At 35.7% G+C, this 23,495-nt stretch overlaps 1 protein-coding gene across 5 annotated transcripts in view; it reads left to right on the top strand.

Annotated features, from left to right (window-relative positions):
- Zfhx4 (zinc finger homeobox 4) overlaps positions 1-23,495 on the top strand; it is a 185,438-nt gene that overhangs the window by 131,293 nt on the left and 30,650 nt on the right. For all 5 annotated transcript variants that reach the window (XM_076911234.1, XM_034516916.2, XM_076911231.1 and 2 more), the window contains one exon: positions 21,166-21,234. In XM_076911234.1, the coding sequence (XP_076767349.1) occupies positions 21,166-21,234 (69 nt within the window). The remainder of the gene's footprint in view (positions 1-21,165; positions 21,235-23,495) is intronic.

The following is a 23,495-nucleotide window of genomic DNA, read 5'->3' as shown; positions in this document are numbered from 1 at the left end:
TTTCCTTCCTTTGTTTCTGTCCTTCAGGGATGGCAGACGGAACTGCTCATGGCTTTGCTTCCTTTCCTTGTGAAGAAGCCACTGCCATGTGAGAATGAGCATGTGTGATGTTTGGCTTGCCTTACACCTGGCTGAAAGGAGCATAGATCTACAGCACAGTCTATAATTTGCATTTAATGCAAACTTTCAGTAGATCAGGAGCCCACAACCTAAGCCCTCATCTCACAGCTGACGACTTGCTCACATTTGTCAGGCCTCTGCCACTGAGATCAGCTAACTGCACTCATTCATTTAAAACCTGAGCAGCACATAGCAGTTTTTCTACCTCTCCGGGAAGTCTGTCGAGCTGCTGCTGGAATGGCTTATGCATCCAGCAAGACACATATAAACTTGATGCATTAGAGAGCTTACAAAAGACAGTATCTCCTGAAAAGAGGTGCAGCCATCTGTGTGCACTGTAAGCCTGTGTGTGTGTGTGTGTGTGTGTGTGTGTGTGTACATGCAGTGATGTGCAAAAGACTATTTTTAACAATATGTTGGTGGCTTCTAAACTTACAATGGTGTCTGTGGTTATGTGGGATTCTCTGTTGAAACCAGCCTTTCCCTAGGAGTTAGTTTATTTAAATGTAATTGAGTCCTGTGGATGGAAAAAAAAATCCTACTGATTTTATGTCTTGGCAGACCCACCCAGACATTTGGCTTGGCCTTCCATGTATAAATAATAACAAGAAGGTGTATGCTGTCACTGTCCTGCTTCAAACACCAGAAGGGGTTTGGCAGGAAGGAAAGCAAAGCAAATAGTTCTGGATAAACAGATGAGTCTAAGCATGAGGTTGTGCATATGTATGTGATACATGTTCATCTGTATTGAATGGATCCTAGTAGGTCCAAAGAATGCACATAGGGTTATAGAAGGGCTTAGTGTTTTAATTTATTTTTAATTAAGCCAAGTATTTAGAGGAACAGGCTGAAAATCACACTAAGTAACCCATGTCTAGGGTATGGATTCCTAAATTAGAAGTAAAATTCTGAAATGGATTTGAAGATCTTATTTATTTATTTATTTATTTATTTATTTATTTATTTATTGGTTTTTCAAGATAGGGTTTCTCTGTGTAGCCCTGGCTGTACCTGGAACTCACTCTGTAGACCAGGCTAGCCTCAAACTCAGAAATCTGCCTGCCTCTGCCTCCCAAGTGCTGGGATTAAAGGCGTGCGCCACCACCGCCCAGCTGAAGATTATTTTTGATACAAATTTTTTCAATGTATTTGTTGAACAAGTTAATAAATATATTTTAATCCCCAATAGGGTAAATGCTTTCCCTTACTGTAATCATTGGAACTTTGAAGTTCTCTTGCAGAAGTTTTAGGGAACCACAGAGAGGCCTGGGATTTCAGGCTGTGGTGTTTCTCAGAAAGGACTTCTTTCCACCTGACTTCATCTAAAGTTGACTTTTGTGCTTCCATTCCTTACCACAGAACCCTGAGTTCCAAAAAAATGGTAGAATATAGAGGAGACATTTTTCCTCTTTGTTGGATTAAAGGCCAAGAATGTTTGAAATTTTTAATTTTTCAACAATGAATAGCCTGAAGACCTATTAAGCCAAATCCAATATTCAAGGTATTTTGGAGGGAAAGTATTGATATCTTACTGGATACCTATGTTCACCAAAATAGTCATGATTATTGCTCATGCATGCTCAACATTCTATAGGATTTTAAGTACTGATCTCCTATTAACATGAAAGAGCTGGAAGGGAAAGAAAGGAGAGAGACTCTTTGAGTTTCATAGATTATAAAAGAAAGAAGATTCAGAGTTGGCCTTTGTCTCTCTAGTTTCTATGGTGAAACTGTGAAATGACCATAGGCACACTATGTGCTATGTGTTTTAAATGTTTACTTATGTAGCAATCAGGTGGAACACTGGATCCCAGAGTCAGCTGAGCTTTACGAAGTTTTTACACATGCAAGTGTTGTGACATCATATTGTGTGACATTATGTTGTCAGTCATTTGAAAATTTATATTTTTAATCAGACTCTCTTGACTTTTCACAGGACATTTAAAGTTTGCAGTAAGCATATAAAAGTAAAAACCAAAATTTAAACTTTATCTTTGGTGATATTTTTGAAGTTCAACTTAAATAAATTTTAAGTTTTCCATGTTTCTATTTCTTAATATTACCAACATTTTTCAAAGGATCCCTTTTCCATGCATTGATGCCTCAAATATTTTTTCTTGTTTTACTTGAATTTCTAAAAAAACAAAAACAAAAAAACAAAACAAAAAGACCCAAAACAAACAAAAAACTTTAAAAAAAAACTCAATAGGCCCAAAATATGATCATCATTCAGTGTTTTCTTGTTTTCTGAAGTATTTTAGTCCTAAACCTTGTGGTTGAACTGGACAAAAAAAAAAAAAAAAAAAAAAAAAAAGATGTCTGACAATCAGCTTTACAGACTCAGTTAAAAGCTGAAAATCATTCCCTTACCTTAAGTTTGATTTTCACATCAGAACATTTTCCTCATTCTGTAGAGTACATGGAAGATTTTATAAAGCTGATTTGCATATTGGGATTTTATAGTGTTCTGAAAATATTGTTTGTCTGGAGTCAGATTCTTAAGGTTATGCATAATGCACTTTGTATGGTGCAGAAACATTGGATGCTCTTCCAACCGGGACATGCTCTAGGGAGGAGATGTTCATTGGGTTGTTATTCCTTCCATGTGCAATCAACATCAGGATCTGTTTAAGTGTTTGGAGAGACCCGTTAGCACTTCTGGGTCCTTGAGTAACATTTCTTGGCAATATTTAAGCACATGATCCTGAAACATTTGTTCTTTTTCAATTCCTAAGTATCACTTACTTTCTTTTAACTTTTAATTCTGTAGGGATAAATGCATCATTTGTTAAAAGAGAAATTTTGTTTTTGTGTTCATTCTTATGATCTGTGAATTGTCTCACACAGCCATATCCATGTGACTTGACAATGACCTGCACTGTGATGTTCATATAACATTGTCTTCTGTTGTTATTTAAAAATGAACAGACAAAAAATTCTAAACCATTATGACTACAAAATTACTTAGTTTTCTGGTAAATGAAAATGCCTTGTTTTCATAAAAAGAAATTCAGATTTCTCTTCTTTGAGTTATATAGCATCTACAAAAGAACTTACTGTTATATTTACACAGTTTACTTACATGGCATCTATAGCAACAAGGATTCTATATTCCTTTTTAATTAACTGAAGAATTATCTATACACATTTGTTTAAAAGAAGGGGTGGTATCTATGGCATCCACTAAATTATCAATATTCCCTAATAAAGTGAACTGTTCTGTAAGCACTATTTGAAATATATTTACAATTAAGTGGTTAAAGGCAGAAGCATTTTTCTTGGCAAAGCTATCTTTGAAGTTCTTCTGAAACCCTACTTGGTACAGCTGACCACGAACACATAGGACAGCAATACCATTCCTCCATCTGGATGATGTGCACAACCTCCTTCTTCAACTCTAAGCTGCCAACTTCGAGTTTGCAGGAATGTTAAATTTTGGGAAGAACCCATTTGTAAATGGACAGTAGTTTCAATATCACCTCTGCACTTCTACCTCAGAGTATTACATCAAAATAAATCTATGTCAGTGATTTAGAAATGACAATGAAGGGAGGTAAAAAACGATGTCCGAAATTTCTGCCAACTGTTTTTTTAGAAGAAAGAAAATGCAGAGATAATAATTGAAATAATATAGAAATAAATAAGAAAACTAGAAGATATATCCTTACCAACTGATTGAGCACAGAGTATGGATCATGTTGAGCATATGGAAGAGTTACTTGGAATATTGACAGTAGTGAGGCTTGTATAAATGTAAATTACCAGAAGAGCAAGAATGTGACAGTGTAAACAGAGGATTGTAAATGTAAACTTAAAATCTTAGTCTGCTTCTGCTGCTGTCATAAAATACCACAGCCAGAGTAATTTATCAACAACAGAATTTTCTCACACTTTTGGAAGCTGGGAAGTCCACATTGATGTTAAGGCCACAGTAGTTTTATTGTTTACCAAAAGACAACTCCTTCATACTTGATATTGTCCTTCTGTTTTCTTACATTAGAGAAAAGACTAACTAGTTCACAGTAGACCAATTCAATATGAATTTATTACATTTATTATTTTATTAATTATATGTGACCATGGATGTGTGCACAAAAGCATGTTGTATACTCTTGTGCCACAGCCTGGGTATGAGAGGTCAAGGACAATTTGGGATCTCTTTCTTTCCTTCTACCATGTGGGCTCTAGGGATCAAACCCAGGTTATCCATATTGATATCCATATTGATAGAAGGCATCTTTCCTTGCTGACCCCTGCTCAGTGATCTATGTGAATTATTTTTTCAGCATGCTCAGTCCCTCTCCTTAACTTTGCAGATCAGGAGGTAGGGGAATGTGAACAGTCAGCTCATTAGCGGTCACACATAACTACTAAGATGAAGGTAAATTGTCCAACCTTATGAAGATTTGTTCTTAATCTTGTAGTAAGTACTTGTAAGTTGACAAAAATAATTTCAGGTATTCAAATATTAGAAAAGTCAAAAGGATCCCTAAAGTACATTGAAACTTTATTTTATACCCAAGGAAACAGGAACTCCTACCAATTTCATGAGTCACAGTCACAAAGCTAATTGATTTTTCTAGTATGACTGTTGTCTTTGTATGATCAAACATTTCTTCTAGTCAAAAACTACTATGTAGATATACGGTGGAGAATAAGATGCACACCATATACATCCTGCCTTCTTCCACAGAGTTAACTGTCCTCAGTTCTTGTACCTCCCAAAGACTTGGTCCGTATCACCAATGTATCATTTCCCCTTATAATAGCAACTGATTGCTTTCTCTCCTCAGCTTAAAGGTTTTGAGAATACAAAATCATCTTCACCTTACCGTGTTCTAATCAAACATGCCTCTTATCAACTGTAAGGCTCTTATCAAATGTTCATTGATCTAAATATCTTTTCTTCTACGAATTAAAATAATGTGCCTGGGCACCATTACTTCTAGACATTAAACCATTATATTATTGTTATGTGTACACATTCTAGTAAGAAAAGAGTTTCTAGTAAGTAAATAACAGTTGGAGAAATTGTCAAATAAGGGGGGTTTTGGCAAATTAATGTAGATTAGATAACAGTATAACAAGTTAGTTGAAGTTCAATGAAATAATACGGGCCCAAATAATCCAGAATATTGGACCTTTTAATTGTAGACTTAATAGGAAATATTTTAATTTTAAGCACTATGAAATCATTTTATGCATTTTATGTCATCAGTCTCTTACCTTAAAAAAAGAGAAGTTATTTAAAGAAAAAAAGAGGGTGAGAGAGAGAGAGAGAGAGAGAGAGAGAGAGAGAGAGAGAGAGAAAACTGGAGTTTGCTCCTAAGCTCTTGTAAATTTGCCCTAAGCCAGACCTCTAAATATGGCTCAAAGCAGTCTTTTCACAGTTACTCCTTTTTCCATTCATGGGAATGATATTGACTATTAGAAGATACTTTTTTATCTCAATTATCATAGTTCATAAAATTAAAAGTCAAGTTGACAGTTTGTTTCAGCACTCAGCCAAATCGTTTTTGGCCATGATTCTCAAGGGCAGTGTTGGGAGTGGTTTGATTGCCATCCTGCAATAATTATATACTCTTACTTCATCCTCTAGCACTTTTGTTTACAGTAAAATATGTGCTTGGAATTCAAAGAACTAAAGGCACATAATTTCGTACTCAAAAGGAATCAGAAGCAGAAACAAAGGAAGGGAAAGTGGTACTTGGTAACTCAGTTGTAAATGTGACTGTATGTGTGTAAGAGCTTAAAGAGAAAGTATGTTTGAGATAGTTGTCATATTGCTTTATAGTACTTGTCTCTTTCTTTAGTCTATTTCAATAAGACTACAAACATCTATACTCCTGGAAAGAATGCATAATACTTCATCTGTGCCAAATACTTGGTAAATTAACTAGAATTAGCATTAGAATGAGTTGATCAAAAGATCCTGTTTTATTATACTATATACTATTATTCTAGAATCATCATTGGTTGGTATTTGATTGATAAAGATATAGCTTCTGGTATAGCAAGAGGCCTCAGGTAGATACAGAAAAGTGTTTGGTGTCTTCAGGGGCATGAGAATCTTCCAAGAGGACAGAATAAATGCACTTTGGATATGCACACAGACACACACAAACACACACACAAAACACACAGAGACATACACACAAACACACACAGAGACACACATACACAGAAACTGGTTAAATGGCAGTAATTCAAGAGGCTTTGAATTTTGGATTGTATAGAAGAGCATTAGAGTGGCTGATAGAAATGGGATGACACAAATAATGAGTAGAGCAGAAAAAGAGAGTTTGTTTCATAGATTGTCTCTGTATTGTTGCAGTGTTTAATTTTTTGTTGTGGTTTTTAGAATTGAGAATAGTAATCATATGGTTCAGACTTAAAGATGAAAGAAAATTAGTAAGATTGCATGTAAAGTAAGGAACTAACTAAAGTGAGAGAGAGAGAGAGAGAGAGAGAGAGAGAGAGAGAGAGAGAGAGAGAGAGAGAGAGTAAATGTATGAGTAATTAAAAGTAATCACTTTACCCTTAAAAATATAGCTCAGGCTGTGGAAAATTGGAAATTCCAAGCAAAGAATTTCAAATCTGATAGGAGAGCAAAGATAGTAGCCAAGTTTGGAAGGTTAGATTGGCATTTCTGAGAAGGTTTTATCAGAAGGCTTGAACCAGCCTCCAAAGTATGAGGACCATGCCATGGCTGGAAGGCTTGGAGGCGATGAGCTCATTTCTTTTTCTCTTTGTTTTTCTATTAATTCATTTATTTATTCATTTTACATCTCGATCACAGCTCCCTCTCCCTCCTCTTTTCCCAGTTTCACCCTTACAAATTTTCCCCCATTACTCCTACCCTGCTCCTCAGAGAAAGTGAAGCCCCCTTGGGTACCAGCTCTTCTGGGACATCTAGTTGAAGCAGGACTAAGCACATCCTCTTCCACTGAGACTCATCAGGCAATCCAGGTAGGGAGAGGGGGGTCTAATGGTAAGAACAGAGTCAAAGACAGCCCTGTTTCAATTTTTAGGGGATCCATGTGAAGACCAAGCTCCACATCTGCTACAAATGTGTAAGGAGCCTAGGTTCAGCCCTCTCAAACTCTTTAATTGGTGGTTCAGTCTCTGTGAGCACCCAGAGACCCAGGTTAGTTGACTCTGTCAGTCTTGTGGTGTCTTTGGCCACTCCAACTCTGTCAGTCTTATCCCCAGTCAGCACACAGTACTGAAAGACTAGTAATAAAAAGTGCATTAGAAATCAATCTATAGATTGAGCAGATTCTTAATAAAAGCATAAGAAGAGATAAAGGTTCCACTGACAGTGCAAAAAATGTTGACTATAGGATATGTCTTCAGCTTTATGAGTCTCCATGTGAGACAGTCTTTTTGCCCATTTTATGTATAGTGTCTTGAATAACAATTGATAGAGGTGGAAATAATGTGCTCAAAAATTTTGTTTTATTTTCTTACCAGCACAAGTTTACTTTATTAAAATAGTATTTAGAGTTTATATGATCCTGAACTATGTCACTGATCATCAATAAATATAGAATATGAAGCAATATGTCTTTTTTTTTTTTTGCTTCTTTCTAAGTCCATCAAAAGGAGATATATACAAACCATTCCATTACACTTCCACCACAGAACCACCAGAGTGTCTTCTATGTTATCAAGAAGGATGACAGAAGAATGGCCAAACACCAAACTGTGAGCACAGTAAACTCTTCAAAGGCATCATGGGAGAAATGGAGGAACAGTGATTAAACAACTAAAAAAGTGTTCTGCTATATTGCCTTTGGCTTTATCCTCTGGCATTCTACCTTTATAATGTTAGTACTTCTTGTCAGCCCACAGAGCTCAGCATATTAATTATGCATGCAAGCAACTTGAGGTCTATTTTCCTCTCTCTGGAAGCAGAAATCTAGAATATTCTTATAATAAGTTGTCTGTGAGGACCAGAATAAGAGAAGTTAGACATTTAGAAAAGTTACAGGAACATTTGCTATATGAGAGGTGCAACTTTTTTCCATGTACCTTACTTTATTTCATTAAATATTTCATTTCAATCTTCCCATTCTTATTTAATTATATTGTCAAACATTCTCAAAAGCTAAGCTAAATTGGCTCAAATTATTTATCACATTAGAAATGTTTTTATGTGTATGTTTTACAAGCCATATAACAAGAAAATTATTATTATTTTAGAACTTTAGGATTTTGTTGTTGTTTTGTTTTTTACCATACGTCCGTTTATTTTCTGAAACACAGTCCCTGTTCTCTCGAGAGCACCGTCTCTGAACTTTTCTTTACTTTTTACCGCCCTTTGCTTTTGAAATCCCGTCATAAATGAATTGGGCAAACTTACTAGAGTCCTGTTTCTCCCAAATATGTGGAGTTGTAAGTTCCAAATTTGTAAAGTTTTTGATTTTTTTAAAAAATGATACTCCCTTAGTTATAAGATATTTATGGTGATTTCAGCATAGACCTCACCTCCTGGTTTCCTGTTTCCTCCCTTCTCCAATCCTCTTCTTCCCTGTGGCCTCCTTCCTTCTCTGAGGCCTTCATTTGTCCACTCCCATTATTTCTCAGACCTTTTCACTGATTTCTGCTTATTTGGGAGTACCAGACTGAACTTGTCCAGTTCCTCTGGAGACAATGAGGAGGAAGCCTTTACTACAAAAAAATGAAAAATAAGAAATATAGTTATAAAGCTGACGCAAATTGATAAGGTTTTTAAAGATGATTTTTTTGAAGGTTGGCAACTCTCCTTATAGAGAACAATAAAGCAGTTCATTGTCCCAGGGTGAACTTCTCTAATACTCACTGTGTCTGTATATATAGGAGTACACCATAGGCTCCATTTTAGGCTGTATACCCTAGACAATCTGTAGTCTTACTTCAAGATTCTCATTGTGTTTCTACATTAATCTCTCCTCTCCTCCTTCTGTTTGTCTCTGTCTTATCTATGTGTACTTACACCTTCTCACTTTCTTTCCTATGTGATTTACCTGAATATGTAAATAGAACATTGCAACCCCAAACATTCAGACCTATGAATCTAAGCCCTGTTTTATCTTCAAAGCACCCCACCTGTGTTCTTCCTCAAGTTAATAAGTAGACTCTCTCCATTTAATATTAGGCCACAGACAGTATTTACCCTTGATTCCTCTCATGCCCTCTTTGTCCGAATCAAGTCACTGGTAAGTCCTAACTACTTGCCCTTGATAAGACTGATGAGTTCCTTCCAGCACCTCTGTAGGTCACCATTTTTACTTTATCATCAGTGGTCTTATTTTCAATTTATTTTGAAAATTTCATAAATGAGCACTGTATGTGCAGTTTTCCTTTCCTCTTCCTCTCCAACATCTCCCATGTTTCTCATACTACACACTCACACACACACATACACAAACACACACATACATACTCACACACACATACACAGACACACACATACACACACACACATCTGCATGTGAGTGCACGCGCGCGCGCACACACACACACACACACACACTGTTAATTTAGTGTTGCTTACATGTGTTTAAAGCTGATCTCTTAAAATTAGAGATATATTAAAGGGATTGTCCCTGGAGAAAACTGATTCTCCCTCTTTCAGCAACCATTCATTGACTATAGCTCTTTATCTTGAGACAGAACCTCGTCAGATTTCTCCATTGACATTGGAATGTCAACTGGTATAGCTATTTTCCAGATCTTGTTATGGAACCATATAGTTGAGATTTCCTGGTGAGCATTCCTATCATATAGAGAAGACAATATCTCACATCAGATATCTGGTTTTCCTCTGGCTTTTACAACCTTTCACCCACTCTTCTGTGATGTTTCCAGAGTGAGTGGAGGTTGTATTGTAGATGTATCAACTGGGGTTGGGCACCTATAGTTGTTCTCAACACTTTGATTAGCATTGGCTTTCTATAATGGTCTCTGTCAACAAAAGAAGCTTCGTTGATGAAGAACAAGAGCTATACTTACCTGTAATTTTGTATTTGTGACTTAAGCTTCTGGAAATGTTCTTCTCTTTTGGCTGATGGTTAGCTTTGTTCTCTAGGGTCTCTTCAGTCTTTCTCAGCATCTCTTAGCACCCTAGTTATCTTCCAGGGTCATTTACTTCTTGGTAGTTTTTTTTTTCTTAGAATCTTAACCCTCTGTTGTCATCTTGCACACAGTAGAGGTTCTTCCTGTGTTTGGTCATTTATTCATAGATGCTATTTATTAGTGCTTCCAGATATGTTTAACTCAGACTTCTCTGACAAAATTTATTTCTATTCATTCCAAGTTTTACTAAACATCTTCCTGTATATACCCATGCATACACCCACCAACCTCATCATCTCTGTTACTCCAGTCTTGAATGTCTTTGCATCCCTAGTTTGTCTAATAAAATTTGTCTTTAGCCTTTCTCCATAATCTCTTCTGGAAACTGGTAGATTCAAAAACTAGTAGACATTTTATTGTTATTTTTTATAACAAAACTTCTGCCTGTACCCTTCATTTCAAAGTAACAATCCAAAGATGAAAACATGAATGCAGCAACCATGTTTAAAAATCTTATTTCCCCAAGATCCAGGAACCCCTTGCCAACACATGCACTCAGCAAAGAGGGAAATCAATTGGCTGTTTTTCACAAACAATTTATTTTCTTCTGCTTCCATAGTGCAAAGAAAACAATGTGCCAAGTCTCATCAATCAGCTTGCTCACTAATGAATGAATGATGGAGTGACTTATTAAATGAATATTTCATGGATAGTCCCATGTTGACTCAAAAATTCATAGCATGTCCCAATATTACACTTTTCACTCTTGGCTCCAGTGAGATATTTCTGATCTTCTTCCTCATAAGCCATCCTACCTTTTCCTCTCCAGATTTATCTTTCTGCTGGACAAATGCTGTATATACTGTACTCACTAAATAACTGCAAGTAGTCGACCTCTGCTAATATGGTGATATACAGGAAGTTATCAATTATGAAAATATGTAATCTAGGAAGCTTTGCTATATCACATGTTAATGGAAAATTAATTTAACAATTTTAATGTTGGAAAAACAAAATTGCTCTAGTTAATCTGAAGGTTTTCTTTCACGGCTATATATAAGTCACAAAATAGAAAAACACAAATTACCATTGAATTCTATACCTATGTTCATCTGTTTAAGCCTCAAGTATTTAGAAAAGACTATGAATAGATGTTATTTGTTTTCCTTGATTACCATGAACTGGTAAAAAGAAAGTCACTTAATTTGATCCTTAAAATGACAATGTATGGTATCCGAGAGGAAATATTCTGATCTCCATCTTAAAGATGAGAAAAGGGGTTTTCCCACTAATTAAATAAAAAAAGACAACTTTCATTACAATGTGTAAAATATCCTTAAGTTCTTTTTTAAAAGTTTAAACTGTGTAGTTTAGGATATTAGTGCAGAGTCTTGCTAAAAATTGTTGTTTCCAGAACAGTCAACAAGTAATAGTAACCAGTTGTGGTGGGTGGGACACTTCATATATCCTGTCACTTGGATGGCAGAGACAAGTAGACATCTATGAATGCAAGGCCAGCCTGGTCTATGTAGAAGTTCCAGGTCAGCCAGTTCTACAAAATGAAACCCTTTCTCAAATTATCAAATTGTCCAAAGGATAATAATAGTGGCATTCTCAAGAAAGGCTTATAGTATAAACATACATGAACAAATAAAGTATAATAGGTAGTTGGAATCCAAAAATCCCTAGCACCAAATTTATATAGATTGTAAACTTTTTTTGTTTGTTTGTTTATTATCTTGTGTTCTGCAAGCTAGATCAAAGCTATAGGAAGCCCATGGGGAACATCCAGAATTTCTCACAGTCCATGATTGCAAAAGCTATAGCATGCAAAGTTGATATGTTGCAGTTTCTTCATCTTCTGGGTTTTACATTCTTTCCTTCCCCTCTTCCAAAATGCTCCACGTGTCTTCAAAAGGATGGTTAAAATTATAGGTGTCTTGGTTAGGGCTAAACATTTATCCACCACTTATTCCCAGCACTTTGTGTAGACATGAGTTTCCACATTCTCTATTGCTTGCAGGAAGGAGAAATTCCTCTCACTGAGTGTTCTAATAATGTTTGACTTTTGGTATAAGCAAACGGAAGTCAGCTTGACACTATTTCAATTTATCTAAACAATAACATTCAGTTCTCAGCTTGGCCTGTGATCTGCCTGCCATAGATTTCTGACCATATTTATAGTACCAGACAAGACTCTTAAATGTCCATCAGGTAACTGATTTTATCAGTGTCTAATAGTAAGAAAACAGAGGAGCTGGAATTTACATCCAAGTGTGTTTTGTTCTTAGATCCATAGGCTTTTCTTTCAGCAGAAATATATTCAAAGGAATAGTCAGTATTTTCTTAATGAAAGACTTCTTTGCTCAGTACAGGCTTCTTGGAGCCAGGTTAATGTAGCATATAGAAGTTTCATGTCATTGACCTCTGACATTTGCTTGCTCAGATGTTTAAAGCAGAGAATCTGAATCAGATAAAAAGTGACCGTCACTTTAGCACTGGGGCTACATCTTCTGACTCTCCCCAGCAAGAGTGCATGGTGTAAGATGTTTCTCATGGGTGGTTGTTCCGAAGAATACTTAAAGGCACATTGAATGCAACTGAAATAAACTCTTGGTGATATGAAGTTACAGAGGACAGAGAACATAGTTACAAAGTTGTACAACAGGGATCTGGAGAACTTACTCACTGATTATGTGTACTGGTCTTGCATCGCCCCATGTTCTATTACTAGCCCAACATTGGGTGGCTTGCAATTGCCTATGACTCCAGCTCTAGAGAGATCTGATGTCCATGACATCCATGGCACCTACACTCCCCTCAGCCCCTAACAATAATAAAAATAACTCTACCTTTGTATTCTTTTGTGAATAGTGCAGACTCATAATGAAACAACTACTATTATAGAAACCTTTGAGATGAAGTGTCAAAGATACTATCAAATCGTCTATGTGAAAATAAGTTGAACAAATGACCCTGCCTTCCGGGTAAGTGGAACCCTTATAAGGAGCTTTCTAAGGCATTTCAAGAAATGGTGGTATATTAAACTAAAAACAAAAACAAAAAATAGGAATACAACAAGGTTACCATTGGTTTTCTCTTCAATTAAGTCATTTCGGAAGTCTTTTGATCTAGTATGTAGATATTAAGAAAACTCAGTGACCAAGGACCAGTAAATCAATGCTTTTATGCATTAGAGCTTAACTATGAAAACACAAGGATGAAGTTTCAGAATATTAAGTAAAACAAGTTGATCATGAAAAAGTAATATTGTCTGAGTCTAATTATATAAGATATGAAATGCAGTGAGATTTGTAGGACCATAAGAGAGCTGTTGATAGTAATGGAATGGGGGAAGGAGGAATGAAGTGTTTCTAGCCAAAGAGCATAAAATCTTGGGTAAGCAATCTTGTATGTTCTAGAAACATACTATACAGCATTATATCTAGAGTCTTCTATGCTGTGTTATACATATGAAAATATAATAGGATAAAATAACTGTCGACTATTTTTGTATACATGAAGCTAACTACAAGTCATAGGAAAAGAGTTGAACAATCCATTGCTTGACATGACCCTTATTGATTAGATCAAATTTCAGTTTGGAGACCTGAAATATTTCTTCTGTTGACCAGCAATCACCAAAGCCAACAGAAGGAGCTGTGGAATGCAATGTTTACTTTGTTCAACATAGACATTTCAATGAATTGCATAAAGACAGAAATCTAAGTAATCAGGCAACCATGTGAGAGATGGGAGCAAAACATGATGCTTAAATTGTGATCATGGGCATTTGATCTATTTCTAAGCAATCAAGAATGAAATAATCACAGGAGTAATCACAGGCTTTTGTTTATTGCCTTGCTTGGTCTTTGACTATTTGTGTTTATTGTGTTGCTTGTTCCTTGACTGTTTGCATCTATTGTATTGCTAGTTCCTCAACTTAGAACTGACCTTAATACTTGCATGTAATTAAAATGTTATAAAAGCAAAAAGGTGGAGGGGGATGGGATAGGGCTTTCTGGCAGGGGAAATAAGTAAAGGGGATGACATCTGAAATATAAATAAATAAAATATTCAATAAAAAAGAGTGAACCAGAATCTGCCATGTATAAAGATATCAGGAACTAGTAACCTTAAGAAAAAAATTATTTAGTTAGAGCAATTTACAATATAAGGCATTAGGAACATGTCTGAATAATTTGTTGAAACTAATTGATATCAAGGGCTTAATAAATGCCTTTGATGCCCATTGCACTGAGGTCAGAGATAACTTAGGAAGTAACAAATAGTGATTAAATATTCTGGAAGACTCAAGAAACCTTTCCCCATTACAATAAAAAAATCTATTTCTGGGTAAAATAAAAGTAAAGAAGCTTTAATTTTCCCAAGAAAACAAACAACAACAATAAGCCCATTCAGGTAGTTTACACAGCACTACACAGTACAGTTCAGTATGTTATTGACTGGAAGAAATCATTCAGCAGATTGCTCATTTATAGTTCAAGGATGGGGTTACTTAGCTACTCAGAACCCTGCGGTGGTACACTGAGTCACTCAGCTACTGAGAAGAGCACTCTGCATGTATGCAAGGAACAGCTGGAGAAGACACTTGCAACTATTTTTCACTATTAACTTTCTTCATCTGGGCACGTTTTCAATGCCCTGGCTAGCTCCAAGCTAAGTTTTAAAATGTAAATGAATCTGCTAGTAATAAATGTAGAATTTCATATATCTTCTAAATACTAATCTTGTTATGATAGATTTGCTTTGAAGGAGCTTGCGCTCTCTTTTGGAAGGAAAAAAATGAGTTCTTAAGCTTCCCAGTTGAGGTCTCCTAGGGGCTGCCTGGAGCACATGGTCCAGGGCAGGAAGGACAGAGCTTTAGAATCAGACTGACTCCTCCAAAACACTTCCTCTGCCTTTCGGTGCCATTGGAAAAAATGACTTAAGTTGTCTGAGCTTTGATGTCTCATCTCTTTCTTAAAAGCAGTAATGCTTCTGTGGCTTCTGTGAAGATTGGGTAAGGAAATCTGCTACATGCCTGCAAACTCTCTAATTTCCAGCAAATGGTAACTTACCTTCAGGAAACTGGAGACGTGCGAATGTCTTCTCTTGTACTCAGTCTTTAACAAAGTCTCGTACAGTGAGTCTTAGCACTCTGACAGAGGACAGAGAGCCGCCAAAAGAAAAGTGAGAGGAGAGGAAGTGGCTATATTGGCTGTGGATTGGAGCTTGTTTGAAACCTGTGCTATTTTAGAATTCTGATTTGTTTCCATAATTAAAAGTGAACTTTTCTTACTGTGTACAGTAGCAGGGGTTTTGAAGTGTTACTGAAGACTGCAGAAAGAATGTATTTTCTTCTCTGTTAAAACAGCTGGCTTACTGCTTACTTATTTTCTGGCATAGGTCCTCTCTTAAATGCTATGCATTTTGCTAAAAATAGTGATATACTTTACTGTTTAGTGTGTTGGCAAAGTAGTGTGGGGGTGAGAAGTGGGAGTTTTGTAGGCAAACAGAGAAGGTATGTGCAGTGATATATTCCACAGAACTCCAATGTATGCCTAAATGTGACTAGTGTAAAAATGTCAATGAATAATTACATATATATATATATATATATATATATATATATATATATATATTTGTATGTTCTCAGTGTATGTATAATATATTGTATTTAATCTATGCATAACAATGATATAACTTATAATGAAGCACAGCAAGAGACCAAAAATAATTTAGTATAGATTCATTCAGCTCAACATTAAATTCTTCATTCCCTTTTAAGTCATGAACTTTCACTTTTTTGCTTAAATAAAAGTAGACTTTTATTAATTAATGTCCTCTCATTGTCAACCTAATGCATGTATAGAATGCATGATAATTACTGTAACCATACCTTCTCTTCTCTGCTTCCCATTGCACTCATCTTTCCATTTTCCTTAAATCCTTTTGCCACACTCATGCTTTTCTGTTTTGTTTTGTGACCCATTGAGTTAATCAAGTCCATCTATGTGACTGTGGTTTTAGAGGGAGAAACATCATGACTTCTTTAGGTGTGAGCGTCTGTCATCCAGTATCTTCTCAGCATCTTCAGGGACCGTGCATCTTCTACAGTCACTGCTATTTCCTGACAAAAAAGATATCTCTGAGTAAGACTGGGGCTTTTGCCTTGTCTTGCTGTATTTGTGTTTTGTTGTGTTTGGCTGTTGTCTCTTGGAGGCCTGCTCTGTTCCTAAGGGAAAATGAAAGGGAGTGGATCTGGGCAGATGGCAGATGGTTGCAAGGACAAGAGGGAGGGAAAACTTTGGTTGGGATGTATTGTATGAGAGAAGAATCTGTTTTCAATAAAAAAGAAAGAAAACTATGAGGTTTATATCAATTAGTATTTTAACATTGTCCCAATAAGCAGGGAGAAAGGAATCTTTCAGAAAGTGGTGATTTACGTGCCTAAAAGCTATCAATTTACTCTGTAGAATAAATATTCTTGGTTTAAGAGAAAGAACAGGTAAAAGAGAATCCTATGATGATCGGCGTTGTGGAGGAAATGTCTGTGCAAAGTAAGGAGAGAACTCATGAGAACTTTCATTCTCAAGAGTCAGTAGACAGGGCCCTCATGGTGAGGCTGAACACTTAAAGTAATTGCAAAATAGAAGGAAAAGTTATCTTTAGGTTATTAAAAGCATAAGTTAACACTATGCCTAGAAAACTGTGTCTGAAAAGGAACTATGAGGTTTCAAACCACAGCTCCATCACTGGCCAACTGTAACTGAGTGTAAATAAACAGCCTTAATCAGGACCTGGCATCAAGCAAATGCTTCAACAAGTCCTGTTGCTGATAATGTTGATTTCCATGATCAATACCCTATTCTAAGAAAAATGTTTCTGACTGTTCCCGCATTGTGTTAATAAAAATAGAGTAATTGGATTCCATTTTCAAGTATGTGATCATGACTAAATTGACAAGATAGAACCGGATTTTAGATAAGCTAATTCAATGGTATTATTTTTTAAGCAGCATTTAAAAGGTCTTATACTAAAAAGCACACAAATTACTAATTTAATTAAATCACTCACAAAGTGACAGATCCAGTTAACAGCAGTCAGTTTGTTATTACACAGCAATTATTATAAGTGAAATATTGCAAGATGTTATGTATTGTTACTAAATTCTAAACATTTCATTTTATACAGGCAGACAAGTACAGATTAATCGGTTTGTTGATAAGTTAAAAGCTCCTTTATTAAAATATTTATATCACTTGTATAAAGAAAAAAACCACCACTGAAGACTCTAAAAGTGGCTCTGGGGTACACTGAACTATATTCCTTTTGAACATATTTGCAGAGTGGCCTACATTGAAGCAGATTCCATGCTATAGCATTTGATATGTAAGATTAATAATTTTATTTTGATGGACTATATGATTCTATAAAAATAGATATAACCTAGCACAAACTATTTACTTACATTTTATAATGACAAAGCATAAATGATTTGTAAAATATTGGAATTTTTAAAAGACCAGTGAACATGGTTTCTCATTCATTTCTACTGAGTTTCTAGAGTTCAATAAGCCTAGAGAAATCTTTGTGGGCTTCTAAATATTGTACTACTATAACTGTAACTGATTCATTTAAGTATGTTTCAGCATCTAGAATGGACAAAGTTCTTAGTCCAGACTTTATGAGTTTCTAACATCATGCCTGAGGATAAATTATCAATCTGTTTAATTTCCCATATCCTTATTTATAAAGTGAGGATTAGTAATATTCTCCATGATTTTATTGTATTACATGCTTGCTGCTACACACACATCTTACATACTACTTAGCTGCCATATGCATAAAAACTGTCATTGTTTGGTTTTTATTACTCTTTAAGAAGTATCAATCATTTTGTGAAATCCATTTGGGTATAACTGATAACTACTTTGAACAAATTTAAATTATATAATAAAGTATGTGTTGGAGTATAAATCATTGTTCATTTATTATATTTGGTTTTTTTTAGAAAATCATAGTTTTATTTACATCTATATCTGTATCTCTATATATCTATATCTCTATATCTCTAATCTATATATCTATATATCATCTATAGTGATATGTGTAACAGGGACTGTTTTCTGAGGTGGATATAATATCATACAAAACACATCACTATCCACTGTAGCCACTGCTAAACAGAAGTGTAAGGCAATTGTTTAGAGAGAACCTGCTTTTGACTTTAAGAGAAGAATAGAAAGCTAAAAGTTGGAGAACAAAACAGTCATTTAAATCAAAAGGAACAAAGATGACCAGGACTTAAAGCCATTCAGTCAAGAGGAAGAAGGCAGCTTCTTGAATGTCAGATCAGATTGGATGCTCTTCAAGTCTGTAACCTATTTGGAAGTCACTCCAGGATTTATGAGCAAGGACAGAGGATTAACTTCAAGATTAATTTAAGACATGCTTATAAGAAAATATTTCTGTGTATATTTGGGGGAAGTTTCGTAAATTTATTATGATTGTGCTATTTTAAAATACGTTATCACTAAAGGACAAAAGTGTTGATACAGCATAAAAATAACAAATATAATAATACTAGCTTGGTGTGCCTTTATATTTTCAAGGTTCATTATTTGTTTAATTAAAGAATTCAGAATCACCAGAGGTGCTATTACCTAGAAATTTTAGACAAACATGAATTACTTTGAAAGAGCTGAGAGAAAACCCTTTTATACAGATTAATCACACTTAGTCTTTTCTGACTTTGAAGACTATGTCTTTTTAGTTTTATTTATATCAAGAATTTATTCTTAGAATTATCGACTATTTATGTAGTGAAGTCTTTATTTTAAATGGGATGAATTCAGACCTACAGGAAAAGAATTAACCTGAGATCTCATGCCTGAAAAATGGTGGAACCATGCATTTTTACTCAAGATTTTATATCATTAAATGATATCTGTTGAAATGTTAGTAAAACATCAGATTATAAAGAAAGGAGTTTACAGTATGTTTGTTGTTGTAGAGGAGAACACTGATCTCTAAAAGGAGAAGACAAGACAGGGAAAAAAACCAACACACGATAAGATACATTGTGAAAGAGAACAGAAGACAGAGATTCAGAATGGGGAGTGTATAAAATTTTGAAGCCACATTCTAATGTCTAGTGGGTTTTTTTTTTTCAATTTTTAGAACCATCTTTTATTTATTATATGCATTGGTGTTTTGCCTGAATGTCTCTGTGTGTGAGTGTGTCAGGTGCCCTGAAACTAGATTTACACAGACATTTAAGTGCTGCCATGAGGGTGCTGGGAATTGAACCTTGGTCCTCTGAAAGACCAGCCAATGAATGCTCTTATCGCCTGAGCCAACCCCTCTTTTTAATTTTTTATTTAATTTTTTTTTGTGTATTACATTTTCATCATTTTGTTTTCCCTCTTCTATCGCCTCTCAGATCTTCCCTGCCTCCCTGCCCACCCAACTCCATATTCTTTCTCTCTTGGCTTCTCAAAAACAAAGGAAAAGCAGAATATAAATATCAAATCAAGGAAATGAAACCAAATAAAAATTACCTCCCCCAAAAGAACTGAAAGTACATTAAAAACACGAAGTCCATTTGTGATGGCCAACTACTTCTGAGTATGGTATATGTGGATGGTCTAAAATGTGGTTGATATTCTCAGAGAAACTCTGAGAGAGAAAATTGTTTTTCCCTGTCGCTACAGGTAGAAATGTCAAGTAGCTTCATGCATTAGGATGGGTTTTGTGTCCTCTTTCCCTTCTCCTCATTGGGATGTGTTGGTTTGAACGTGTACTAGTGCTGTTTGTGTTCCCATACTCTCTAAGTACTAGTCCTGGTGTATCTTCCAGATAATTTTTTTCCTCTTAGAATCATCCACCACCCCTGACTCTTGCAATCCTTCTTCCTAGTCTTCTACATAGATCCCTGAGCCTTAAGTCAGGGCAGAGGTGTGTTGATGAAGTCATACCATTAGAGCTAAGTGCTCCAATGGCTTTCATTCTTTATCGTTATGCATCTGTTTGTTAATTACCATTTAGTAGAAGAAGAAGCTTCTCTGAAGATAGTTGAGTGATAATCTAGATACCCAATGATCTATGAGTACAGTGGATGTCAATAGACATTATTTTACTGCTTTGTTACCTTGGCAGAATAATTGTCATAGGTTTTCCAATTGGGCCCATGATCTATGTAGTCTCAGGTTCTTGTCTATTTTAGCATTGTCAGTTATGGGTTCCATTATGGAATAGGTCTTAAATGCAACTTTCAAAAGGGGGGGGTTGGTTACTCCTATAACATTTGTGACACTATTGCACTAGTGTGTATTGTAGGTAGGTCACTATTGTAAGACCCAGGGCTAGTAGCTGTGTGATATTTTATTATTGCTTTCTCCTCTGGTAGCATACCACTATTTCACAATGTAAGACAAAAGAAGGGAAGAAGGAAGTTATGTGAGCATAGCTGTTCATGTTTGAAGTTAAAGTTAGCAAGCCAGCAGGTTTGTGCCATTTCTGCCCTGGAACCAAATAAAGATATGAATTGACTAATGATGGATTTATTCTTCATATTGCTCTTAAAGTGCAGGGGGCTTTTCTGTGGTCTCTTCCGTCAGTTGCCATTTGATGGGCTTTTCTTTTAATTTGGATATTTTATAAGTAAGAGACTTCTCATAATGGAGATAAAGTGCCATGATTATCATATCAGTCAAAGGGTAAAAATAATACAAGTGGGTTGTTCCTGCTTCTATTATTTTATATGCTGTTGTATTTTCTGTGTCTTGCTAAGGACCGGGATTTAAATATCAGACCTGATATAATTTCTTCAAGCACTGTTTCCTACAGTTTAAAGGATGCTAAATCCTCTTATAAGCTTCTCCTGTTACTCATCCTATGGCAGCCATACTTGAGGATCTTGTAATATTAGTTCTATCCTCAATATGACATGTTTACCCATTACACTGATGTCTTTTACAGAACCTGCCTCTTTGGGAACCAGAACTGGTGAGGACGAACTTACAGAGCAGCAGCTGAGGGCAGCTTCAGGTAATGATACCTATTCCTCTCAGAAGCTAGCTTTGTCATGAATAAAAGGCACATGTCATTCCTATAATTTCTGGAACCAGTGTGCCACAGAACTGCTTTGATGAGTTCTTCATAAAAGCATGATTAAGCATATTCTACATTTAGAAACATTTAAGTGAAGCTAGTTTGTAGAACACTTACATGTTCTCAGAAAAACTGAAAGGTGTGCAATTTGTGTACCATTTGTTATATCATTGTTACCATCTCACAGGATGAGTAAGGAGTAGGGGGCCCCTTCTGTGAAATATTATTTCTATGCAAGTAAGAACAAAAATGTATTCAGAGTCGGATAACTGTGGTAAAGGATACAAAAGAGGTGATCTGTAGAAGAGAGCTTCTTAAAATAGTCTTCTCATTAATGGCAATGGCATAGTGTAAGATATTGTAAGAATAAAACCCCTAAGTTGTTTGATTTGGATAGCCAATCAGAGCGCTCATCCCTGAAGCTTTATTCTCTGTCCCAGCAATCTTTAGTTATTGATGTTCTTTGTTTAGTGTGCGCCATGTGGACATTCCCTTCACGTTATCATATCTGTTATTGTTGTGCTTGTTCAGGCCTTATTTAGGTCTCCATATTGTTGAAGTATCATGAGTAGCTTCCCTGTCATTTCTGGGTGTACAGTCTCTCAGGAAAAAAAGTTGCCTAGTCTTCTGTCTCTCACACTCCTTCCGTTCTATTGCCTTTAATGTTTCCTGAGCCTTAGATGATGTTGTAGATGTATCTATTGAGGTTGGGCACCCTAGGGCCAGTTTTTTTTTTCCTGCAATTTGAGCAGTTGTGGTTTTCTTCAAGTGTCTCCAAGTGAGCATATACATACAAGCAACACTAAATGAACTCACTGCATTATATTTACATATTTATGCATGTTATATGTAGCAGTCAAAATTAAAAAAGAGGCTATGAATTTGAAAGGGAGCACCATAGGAGAAAGGAAAGTAGACACTGAGTTGATGTAATTATATTTTAAATAAAATATTTACATAGTAAATTAGCATATCAGATAAATAAATTTGTTATATTAAATTTTAAAAAAAGAATGCAAATTTTTAGACCTTACTCCAGACATACAAATGAAAAGCATTAGGTCTGTCATCCAGCAGAGAATAGTGGTTGCTGGCAGAATCCCAGGACTCTGTTATCTGAGCAACAGGTGAGGTACTTCTTTGGAAACTGTATTGAGCTATGTTCTGAATCATTAAAATGAGACTCTATGAAAAAAGTCTGGGAAAATACATTCCCATGAAGATTGAAAAATCTGGCTCTGTTAAAAGGAGCCGAATAAGGCTAACAGGGAGGAAGACTGGTGAATGGGGAAGACAGAAGCACAATATACAGCCCAAATAGGCATAATCTAATCAGGCAAATCATAGTATGGATGAGTTGGCTTAAGTGACGTAGAAAACTGCAAAAGTTCAAGCAATAAATGAGATCAAGTTTATTTAGCATTTAGTATTCATTACATATAATTAGAAATGGACTTTGCTGATGGATAGAATATGGTTGTTACCATAAGAAAAAAAAATATCATTTGTGGTGGAAGTTCACAGTGTGAAGTCAATCGATGGAGATGAGAGAAAATGGACTAAGGTTGGCTAAGCTGAGAGATGAGTCCACGTCTGACACAATAAGTTTGATGTGTATTTTAGAATTGGTGCAAATTGAGACAATTTAATGCCATAATTCTTAATATGTTTACCTAAGGAGACGATATAGACTGATGATGGCCAGAGGCATTGTAGTGTGTAGATGTTGTATAATAGTGGGGACTCCTACATGGGGGTGAAAGGAATCTTTAAAGGGGTACACAACAGCCCCAGAAGTGAAGTCCAGAAGAGCTGTATCTTTAAGAAAAGGAAATTACCATCTGATAAACAGGAATTGAGCTGTGTTTTCACTCTGACTGAGAGAAGAGTGGTTGTGTGAATAGAAACCAAGCAAGCTTCTTCTCTCTCTCTCTCTCTCTCTCTCTCTCTCTCTCTCTCTCTCTCTCTCTCTTTCTTTGGTACTTTAAAAAAGAAAGATACATAAGAAATGTGATTCAGCAGAAAGAAAATAAACAGAAATCAAGAAGACATTACTAAAGCAGAAGTCCATTTTAAATTTTTAAGGAGAAATGGAAGATCTGTGTAATATCTGAACTTGTCTTTTTCTTCCCTTGATTTTTTTCTTAACTTAGTTCAGTTTCTATTCCGCACGCCATATAGTCTGCCATGATCCAAAT

This window comes from Arvicanthis niloticus, chromosome 13 (genome assembly GCF_011762505.2).
Source record: "Arvicanthis niloticus isolate mArvNil1 chromosome 13, mArvNil1.pat.X, whole genome shotgun sequence".
NCBI classification, from domain to species: domain Eukaryota; kingdom Metazoa; phylum Chordata; class Mammalia; order Rodentia; family Muridae; genus Arvicanthis; species Arvicanthis niloticus.
Note: the sequence above shows the minus strand (reverse complement) of the source record. Positions and strands in the feature narration are given on the sequence as shown.